General features: G+C 51.1%; 1 protein-coding gene across 1 annotated transcript; it reads left to right on the top strand.

The window, feature by feature from the left end:
- Positions 1-811: 811 nt before the first annotated feature.
- Positions 812-3697, top strand: INSM1 (INSM transcriptional repressor 1). The gene has a single exon (XM_070588747.1). The coding sequence runs from the start codon at positions 993-995 to the stop codon at positions 2553-2555; it is 1563 nt and encodes a 520-aa protein (XP_070444848.1). The 5' UTR covers positions 812-992; the 3' UTR covers positions 2556-3697.
- Positions 3698-10639: the final 6942 nt, after the last annotated feature.

The raw sequence follows: 10639 nt of genomic DNA, 5'->3' as shown, positions 1-10639 counted from the left end.
TCAAACTCCAGAGAAACCGTCCCGAGGCCCGCGGACACGCCAAGGCTGCGGACAAACATCGCCCTCGGCAGCAGTTAGACGGCCAGAGCCGATCCTCTACCAAACTTGAACTCCAGGGTCTCATCTTCGCTTGGATCCTGGGTCCCGCGGCCCACTCATCCCAGGCACGGGCGGGGGCTCTTGCCCGCCCAGACTTTGCAGCTATTTTCGAGTCTTAATTATTTCCCAAATACCGCGAGGAGTTCCTGCGCCTCTCCCGCCCCAGCGGCCGCACTCAGATCTCCCCCTCTCTTGCTGCTGCCCACCGCCGCCCCTGCCCAAGCAGCGCGCACAACTTCCCCCTCCGCTCCGGCTCGCGGCTCGAACCCTCCTGACATTTTGGGGCCATTCTTCTCCTTTGTTGCTATTTTGCTCTCGACCCGCGGGTAATCCCCGCGCGGGAGGGGGGGTGTGCATTGTCGTGCTGATGGACGGGCCCATTTGGCTGCTCCGCGCCCCCCGGAGGAGAGACACAAAGCCCAGGCACGTGCGCTTCCCCATAGAGGAGCAGCAGACCGTGAAGGGAGGCGGGGCCGGGCGTGTGCCTGGGCCGGGCGGGGCGGTGGCGCCGGGCGGGGCGGCGGAGGGGCGCGCGCGGGGGCCCCGCGCCCTCAGGTACATCTGCCGCACCTACCGGGCGACCCCCGAGTCCCGGCCCCCTTTTTGCCGCCCCGCCGCCCTCCCACCCTACTAGGCGGAGGACCTGCGGGCGCGCTGATTGGCTCTGGGGGAAGCGGGAGGCGAGAACAATGGCCCCCTCCCCCTGTTAAAAGGGAGCGGCTCCTGCGCCCGGGGACAGGGACGCGCGAGCAGGGCGCAGGGGCCGGCTGAGCCGCCGCCACGCGAGTTCCGCAGTCGCTGCTCACGGGCCATGGGCCGGGGGCACTGAGGGCCGCCGGGGCCGAGCGCGGAGGTGGGACCGAGCCAGTGCCTTGCCCTCGCTCCGCGCCAACATGCCCCGCGGCTTCCTGGTGAAGCGCAGCAAGAAGTCCACGCCCGTGTCCTACCGGGTCCGCAGCGGCGAGGACGGCGACCGCGCGCTACTGCTCTCGCCGGGCTGCGGGGGCGCCCGCGCCTCGCCCCCGGCGCCGAGCCCCGGGCCCGGACCGCTGCCGCCGCCACCGCCACCGCCGCCGCCCACCGAGCGTGCCCATGCGGCGCTCGCAGCCGCGCTGGCCTGCGCGCCGGGCCCGCCGCCACCCCCGCCGGGCCCGCGGGCCGCGCACTTCGGCAACCCCGAGGCTGCGCACCCCGCCCCGCTCTACAGCCCCACGCGGCCCGTGAGTCGCGAGCACGAGAAGCACAAGTACTTCGAGCGCAGCTTCAACCTCGGCTCGCCGGTCTCGGCAGAGTCCTTCCCCACGCCCGCCGCTCTGCTCGGAGGTGGCGGCGCCGGTGGCGGTGCCAGCGGCGCGGGCGGCAGCGGCAGCGGCACCTGCGGCGGCGACCCACTGCTCTTCGCGCCCGCCGAGCTCAAGATGGGCACGGCGTTCTCAGCGGGCGCCGAGGCAGCCCGCGGCCCAGGGCCGGGCCCCCCGCTGCCTCCGGCCGCTGCCCTGCGGCCCCCGGGCAAGCGGCCCGCGCCCCCCGCCGCCGCTGCTGCTGCCGAGCCGCCCGCCAAGGTAGCCAAGGCCCCGAGCGCCAAGAAGCCCAAAGCCATCCGCAAGCTGCACTTCGAAGACGAGGTGACCACGTCGCCTGTGCTGGGGCTCAAGATCAAGGAGGGCCCGGTGGAGGCTCCGCGGGGCCGTGCGGGGGGCGCGGCGCGGCCGTTGGGCGAGTTCATCTGCCAGCTCTGCAAGGAGGAGTACGCCGACCCGTTCGCGCTAGCGCAGCACAAGTGCTCGCGCATCGTGCGCGTGGAGTACCGCTGCCCCGAGTGCGCCAAGGTCTTCAGCTGCCCGGCCAACCTGGCCTCGCACCGCCGCTGGCACAAACCGCGGCCTGCGCCCGCCGCCACCCGCGCGTCGGAGCCCGAAACCGCTGCCAGGGCTGAGGCGCGGGAGGCGACAGGCGGCGGCAGCGACCGCGACACGCCGAGCCCCGGCGGCGTGTCCGAGTCGGGCTCTGAGGACGGGCTCTACGAGTGCCACCACTGCGCCAAGAAGTTCCGCCGCCAGGCCTATCTGCGCAAGCACCTGCTGGCGCACCACCAGGCGCTGCAGGCCAAGGGCGCGCCGCCTGCGTCTCCGGCCGAGGACCTACTGGCCTTGTACCCCGGGCCCGACGAGAAGGCGCCCCAGGAGGCGGCCGGCGACGGCGAGGCTGCCGGCGTGCTGGGCCTGAGTGCGTCCGCCGAATGCCACCTGTGCCCAGTGTGCGGGGAGACCTTCCCCAGCAAGGGCGCCCAGGAGCGCCACCTGCGCCTGCTGCACGCCGCCCAGGTGTTCCCCTGCAAGTACTGCCCGGCCACCTTCTACAGCTCGCCTGGCCTCACGCGGCACATCAACAAGTGCCACCCGTCCGAGAACAGACAGGTGATCCTCCTGCAGGTGCCCGTGCGTCCGGCCTGCTAGAGCGCGCCCTCCACCCCGGTCCCCCGAACTGTGCCTTCGCTTGGAGACCCACGAAAAGAGCGCGCCCCGAACCCGCGTCCGCGCCGGGGGCGCCCACCCCCGGTGAAAGTGTTGTCTCCGCTTCTCTCGGTGTGGCGTGACGGTAACCCCGATCCTCTCGTTGTGACTCCTTTTGGACACCCACCCCCCCACCCCGCCATTTGCGTTACGTCCCCTTCCCCTCTTGGCGCAACAGGAGCCAATCTCTTTCTGTACAAGGGAGAAGAGCTGTACGCGTTTGTCTCGTGGTTGGAAGCCTCCCCTTGGCGAGGAGAGCTGTTTTTCTTGCTAGTATTCGCTGTGTTCATGGTCTAGAAGCGCGGTTTGCTCTCGCCTACCAATCTCTGCTCTCTGTGTCTGTAGCGTACGGGTTGTTTTGGGTGAATCTTGAGGAAGAAATGCCTTTATATTTCACAGGCTGTAAATTGAACTTCCCACACGATTAGCTTTATTATGGCTTGTGAACTGCTGGAGTCTGGCTTTACCTTTTTGTATGTGAACAAATCAAATTGCTTAAAAAAGAGTTTTCTTTAGCATAGCCACAAATGCCTTGAACTGTTGTCTGTTTGGGATTGTTTTTCTGGGGGGGGGGGAGGGATTTTCAGAAGATGCTGTAGAAACTGCCTCAATATTTCATGTAAGCCTTTTTGGTTTGATCATCTTTGTTGAGGTAGGGCTATATGAGTTCCTTCTAAATGTATATGTTGATTTATGAGTAATTGTTATTTATTCTTTATTTATTTATATTAATTATGAAGATTATGATATTATTTGATTGCAGATCTTTTTTTTTTTTTGGTGAGCTTTTTTCCCCTGCCACTCTTGACATTTCACTGTGCATTTTAGAAGAGAGCCTTTTTCTAAAGGGATCTGCTAAAAGTTTTAACTTTTATACCTATCTGAGCGAATTACAGACAACCTACCATTTTATTCTGCTTGGAGGGCCCTGAGGCCCTGTACAACTGACAGCTCTTACTTTTAAATGCAATCTCTTTTCTACATACATTATTTTCTTAATTGTTAGCTATTTATAGAAAGCTTCAATAGAACTGTTTCAACTGTATAACTATTTACTATTCAAATAAAATATTTTCAAAGTCAAAGTAAGGTGGATTTATTTCTGCATCACGTGGTTTCAGCAAGAATTTAAAATAGAGCTTCCCATGATTTCTCAAATGTCCCTTTATTTTTTTACTAAGGAAAAAACCCGGCCACCATCACTAGACCGTGTGTTTTTAGAGCTCAGCCCGCACTGCTAGGTTCTGCACTTCTGACGGTTCGAGGGTGTAGCCTCAAAATGCTGCCTGGAGCTGAAGGCCTGTTCAAGGTCCTCAGGAATGTACCGGAAGGTGGGGTTAGAAAGAAAGCTGTGCTGATGTTTCTCGGAGAAATCTAGAGAAGTCTCCACAAGAATCCATCCTTTCAACCAAGATGTGGGGACACTGCTTTAATTTAGCGGCGACTTCGTTCCCTGATGATCTGGGGCTCTGTAACAGTAATTCCGGAAGTAAATTAAGCAGGTAGTTTTTGATCCTTAAGTATCAACTGGAGGAAAGAAATGATTTTATGGTCAGACTTCCAAAGTAAGGGAAGCAAACCAATTCACACTTGGATGCAACTGAAATTAAGCAACTGGCTTTGGGGTAGGGTCTCAGAAATGATTTTCCAGTCAGGTGAGCAATCCATTTTGGGGGAAGAAATGGAACACCATCTGTTTGGGGTATTAAATGTAACAACAGGTAATTACAATGTTTTCCGTTATGTGTCACTCAGCTCTTAGAAGAACAATTCTGATGCTCACCAGTTAGTATTTTGAATCCTTTTCCTCCGTCTTTGAAACAGTTGATTATGGAGCTGTGTTAAACACCATAATTGCACATTCCCTTCCTTTTTTGATCTGTTTTTGCTACTTTTTTCCTGAAGCCCACTATATTTCTAATTTTTGCCCAGCAAAGAGATGTTGGAATCTGCGCAGTAAGGGGCTGCGTCTGGAAAGGCAATGGCTGGAATGAGGGTGGGAGGGGCAGTCCACCAGAAACTTGCAAGGAAAAATTGACGAAAGAGATCATTTTCAGATTTGGAAGCTAAGCTTCCTGTGGGAGAGGGTAAAAGGCTCAGCTGTCAGGAACACATATTTCTCCCTCTGTGAGGGTCTTGAAACAGACTCAGTAATAAAGAAGGAGAAGCCACTACAGGTAAGTTGCCTCTGGGACAAATTGCGTGTCGCCTTTTATCGCCAATGACCACACATTTACCAGTTTGGGAAATAGAGGAAGACGAAAGTTCAGTGCCAGCACAACGTGAAAGCACAGGGACAAAGCAGCGTCCATAACGTCCTGAAAACTTTGAATCAAACAAGGAAAAACTCAAATGTGTGGGCTAATGGCTGCTCCCTCTGAGCAACAACAATATGAGTGTTTTTAAAATGTTCTCTCTGAGTCACACCACACATTAATGGATCCCTCATCCTGAAGCCAGTGTATGCGCTGTGCCCAGGTAAAGTTTCCCTAAAAACCTGATGGTTGGCCACACACAACGAGTCGAGGCCTGTCTGCAGACATTGTACCTTGTTAGCTGTTTGGCTTTGCTTTTCTCTCCATAGTCATAAAACATAAATGCTGAGATCCACCTTCACGAGGGTGAATAAAATTTGGTTGTTTGCAAATGTGCTCGTATGTCCCCTGTGGAAATTTATTTCGATTGACCAAATATATCTTTTCTAAAATAGAAACCAACATTTCATTTATGTGAAGTAGTAAGTGAAATTGTATAGTAAATGGAGTATATTGAAGTTAACTAAACAGTGTAGAAAAAATAGAAAAATTTGATCAATTTATTTCAAAGTCGTGCCCTATGAGTTAGGACATTGCACAGGAGGCAATGCAGATTCTTTCTTTCTCTTTTCTTTTTTCTTTTTTTGTTAACCTTCCCTGGATAATAAGTTCAGAAGGGCTCCTATTATAGGATACCAAGTGGAAACGGATTCACTTCTTTATAAACATGCAAAGGATGCCGAGGACATCCCGGGCGTCCGAGGTCGCTCCAGGCTTGGGACCATCAGCGGACACCGGCCCAGACTCCCAGCCTCCCCGCGGGGAGCGACTCGTGGTAGGAGGGGTGAGGGGTCAGGAAACTAACAAGATCAAGGAGGGCGGAGCTAAAAGAGGGAACAAATAAAGGAAAGGATTTAATTTTTGCCAGCGGTCTCCACACTTCTCTACTTCCACACAAATGTGGTGTAATGAAAGCCAAAGGCTGCTCAGCACTCTGGTTCCGAAGGGAGCCCGCGGCCGAAACAGCTGCCAGACACGCCGGGGTAGCCCTTCCTTCAGAGCTGATAATGTCCTCTGGAGGCGCGTTTCCCTGGGGACCCGGAGAAGACCGGGCTCTTACAGCCCTCAGAGCGGGAACGTCGTAGTGAAACGGATTAAGCTGGGTCAGCTACTCTGAGGCCAGCGCTGCAGAGGCGCACGTGCCTCTGCGGAGTCCCGGCCGCCGCGTGCTCCGCCTCCACATGACCCCGGACCGGCCGTGGCTGGGTTCAGGCTGGAGGCAGCCGCTCCAAGGTCACCTATGAGCACAGTCAGCAAGGCCGGAGGCTCGACAGCAGGCCATGATGACCCCGCAGAGCACAGCAGAAGCCTGGAGGCTGGCTGGACTCTGGCTGCGCAAAGGCACGTATGGGTATGATGAGGTGCCCCGCAGAGGCCAGGGTGCAGAAGGTTGGGCCTGGCAACGCTGGTCACCGGGGGATGTGGCCCGGCGTGTCTGCGCCCAGATAGTGCTGAGGAGGATGGGATGCCCCGGTTCTCGTTTGCCTCCATTTGCTCCACTGCAGACTTCCCGGAGCAGCGGCCTCCTCCCACCAGCTACCCCTCCATCCCCTTGGACCTAATCCCACAGCCATCCACAAAGCCTTCAAACAAAACAAAGCAGAAGGACCGCTTAGCAATCCTAGTGAAAAGGTAACAGCATAGGAATTCTTCACCCACCAAATGGCTTGCAAAGGGTCTAGTAACAGGCTCGGCCAAGCCCCTCAGCTTCCTACAGGCCTCTGTCTCCTCGTCTGCAAACCAGAGAATATGGGGTTCTGTGAGACACAGTGAGACGTTCAGGAGGATTTCCGACTGAGATGAAAGGCAGTAAGGACCCCAAAGGGAGTGGAGTTCTTCATACAAGCAGGAGAAAACCTCTTTCTGGGTGGGGGTGGTCTACGGCATTTTAGATTAGTTATAAATCCACTGGCCTGTGGCAGGCAGGCTTTGAGAAAAACTTGCTATGTTTTTGCAGAAGGAACATTTTGGCCTTGTAGAGAAATGTTCTGGCCAATAGGCCCTAGTGTGTGGAGTCAGACACATGTCATATATCCATATAGTGTATGTGTCACTAGTTAGCTTGTTACAGGGCCAGGTTAAGTTGGAGTCTCTTGGTGGCAAGTCTGGAGAAACCTGTAATGTTTGCTAATTAAAGGTACAAGCTGTGGGATTTAGAGAAAATAAAGGAGGAAACTGAATTGTAGAGAGAGACCCACAAGGCGGGGAAACACACCTGTGTGAGAGAACCCTCTGAAGAGCAATCTGCAAGGATCTTGATTCTGTTTGATTGCCAAGGTAGTGCCAAAGCACTGAGCACAATATGGTGGTCTAAAGACATTTAGGATTCGAATCCTAAATTAGGGAAACATCTGATTAATGTTTTGGCAATATAACCTGAAAGTAATAGCTTGAAAATTCCACTGGCTGAGAGAGCAATAAAGTGCATCTTTAAGTTACAGCTCATCTTATATATTGAAGAAACATTGTTTCTTTATCACCAACCTGCAGTATTAAGTGACCCATACTCACAGAGAAAGTCTGGAATACGTGTTACTCCTGGGCTGTAAGTGGCAACCGTCTTTAACAGGTACATGAGCAACACAGAGAAAAGTTCAGAAATGAGACCTAGTCACGGGGCCCACAAGGTTGTTCCCACCAAGTGGCCCTTGGAGAAAAAACTATTCCTACGCACCCAGAGAGGGAAGACCATCCTCTGTAGGCCTGCTCTACTCCTGGGGCCTCCTGCCATCCCCCAGCACCTCGGTTGGCCAAGGCTCCCAAGTGAAGCCAGGTACACTGAGTCTATAGGAAGAAGGGGCGAGAGAAGACGTCACCTACCTGCCCAAGGATTTCCATGAATAAGGAAATCTTGTTTTCATCGGGAGAACTAGGGAACTGCCTCCTCTGAGACTGCTTGGGAAACATAAATAATTTTCAACTGATTCATCAACATCTCATTGTCTTGTGCAAACAACCAGCTACAGATTTTAGTGTCATCAAGGCGATTTCCCAACCAAGAGGATTTTCTGAAGACAAATGAATCCTGTTTCTTTGGACATTTCTGATGAGGAGCTGCAGGGGGAAATTACTATAGGCCAGATTGGGTCTCGAAAGCAACAGAGCTCAATGAGAGGTGTCACCAGCAAGGAACCTGTGATGGACCTTTGTAGGGAAGGGAATTGACTTCTTATGGCCGGGTGAGAGAAACAACTTGGCTTACAAATTTACCGTCCATAACGATTTTTTTTAATCACCATTAATGCCTGTGCTTCTTAGAATCATAGAACAAATTTGAGCATATGATTTGAAGTCAGTTAACATATTTTCACTAATCCAAACACACACCCCTTCATCTCTTAAGCCCCAACTCTCATCAGTTGTCTACCACATACTTTTATTGTGGGCTGATTCTGTTGCATCTGGAAAGTGGAATGTTCGGGACATGCATGCTTCCTCTGGCAGTATATATGGTGAGCAGATGGGTTGTGGGGTAAACATGTCCATGTTTGTCTTGTTTGAAGATTTCTATACTGTGTGGTCTTCCTGGTGGTATTTCCACAAAAGCATCCATACTTATGTTTTTTCTTTAGCTCATCATGTAAGCCTGTGCTACTGGGACAAACCATGCTTAGAACATTTGCCACACTCAAATGAAACCTAAAGAATGTTTACTGCCAGTCAGAGCACATTCAAAGGCATGATTATTGACAGCCAGTGTTTCAAGCATGTCATGTTCATGCTGTGCAGTGTCACCAACATCTATAGGAAGCTTGGCCACACAGTTTGCATTCATAGTTTACCAGGACTGCCTTCCCCTCGTCAGAACCCAGGTGTCCACTGCTCCTTCTACTTGGTTTGAAGCAGTAGACTAGGCATGGTGTGGAGGAAATAATGATGGCGGAAACTTCACCCTGAATGCATTATTCTCCTCTTTCACTCATCAAAGAAGGCCCTTTTATTTGAATGAAACATCTGCTTCATCTCTGTTGTTCAGGAACAGAGCCCTGACGCAATGCCCCTTTTCAAATGCCACGGCCAGATGACAGTCACACCTGATGGTGACAGGATGAACAGAGTGAGCCAAGAGGCTATTGTCTGTCGAATCTGATAGAAAGCAGAGGAGGTGTTAGTGCATGGAAGGGTTTCAGAGAAGGCTCTTTCTACAGGAGGAAAAAAATTAGGCTAAAATTTCCTCTGAGCACAAAGAACAGAAAAGGATGGAGAACTTAGGCTGGAATACGTGTACAGTATTGCCATGTAAAATCTTGTAACGCCAACTGATTGCAGTTCTTTTCGATTGCTGTCTATGCTACCGTATTATGTAAAATCAGCCTTTACCATTCTAGAACAGAGTCACAAAAAGGTTATTATCAGGGGAGAAGCTGATAGGAATAGTGTACATGAAAATGATCAAACTGAGAACTGTCAGGGACAGAAGGGGATGAACCAAATCGCAGTCTCTGGGTGTCCAAATCGGGACAGAATCATGTCAGATCTCATCAAATATTTACACCACAAAGGGACACACTCTTTTTTCAGGCATCTCTTTCACAGAAGACCTTTATTGCTTCTTCTGAACAGTATTATTATCCTTGATATCTTCTGGGCGTCTTCACATGAATATCTTGATAAATCACCAAACACCAATTATAGTTTTAAATCGTTTTAGTGAAACATTTACATGATTAAGATTTCAGATTTGTATCAGAAAACTTTTTGCTCTGTTAACCACAGAGAAAATCATGATTTTTCCCTTTTGTATTTTTAAAATTTCATAATTCATACTAAAGAGAACTAAAAAAAAATTAGACACATATTATAACTACTTTGATCTGTTTGTTGTAGCAACAGTGATCTTACAACTTCCAAGGTTATACTGAGTTTCTAGAATTATTGCCACCATTGTAGTATTTCACCATCTCTATCATTTTAACAGAAAAGGCTAAACCAGGGGTCTGCAAACTAAGGCCCGCTGGCCAAAACCAGGCGTGAGCCTATCTTTGTAAGTAAAGTTTTACTGTAACACAGCCACGCCCACTCACTTACTCCCTGTGGCCGCTTCCATCCTGCAATGGCAGAGTTTAGCCATTGAGATAGAGACTGCATGGCCCACAGAATGTAAAGTATTTACTGTACGGCTCTTTATAGAGAAAGTTTGCCCACCCCTGGGCAGTAATGAAGTCACGCAGTAATGTTTTCTAATCCTGCCCTTGATTAGACGGGAACTTGTACTTTGTTCAGCTGTGTGTTGAGTGCCACAAACTCAACAACTCAGCGTATATGTTCTCAAAAATCGCAAAATTGAGTACCACTATTTTAACAAGTGTCACCACCTCAGGTACCACTTTTAAAATCTTGATTGTTTAAATTGGAAAGTTTACTGAGTAGGAAGCTGCCTCCAAGATGGTTTTATTGAAACTGCTCATGTTTGTCTTGTCGATTATCGCGGCTCATAGGCGATACATACAATTTCTAACCTTGCAGAAATCTAATTGGAAGAGGAACATTGTCTTCTGGTGTGAAGGGTGTTTCCTCATTGCAATAATGGCTGAATTCATCGAGTGAAATGGCAGCTCAGGTTGACTTGTAAGAAATTACCATTTTTATAGGTAAAAATAAAAAGTTTAATATCAACAATTTTGTATGGTTCAACCGAACATTTTAAGGATTTTTCGTAACCATTAGCTTAAAAATTGAGTTAAAGACAGAAGATAACTTTAATTCAGCATT

This window comes from Equus przewalskii, chromosome 21 (assembly GCF_037783145.1).
Source record: "Equus przewalskii isolate Varuska chromosome 21, EquPr2, whole genome shotgun sequence".
Taxonomy (NCBI): Eukaryota; Metazoa; Chordata; class Mammalia; order Perissodactyla; family Equidae; genus Equus; species Equus przewalskii.
This window is presented reverse-complemented; position numbering and strand designations above follow the sequence as displayed.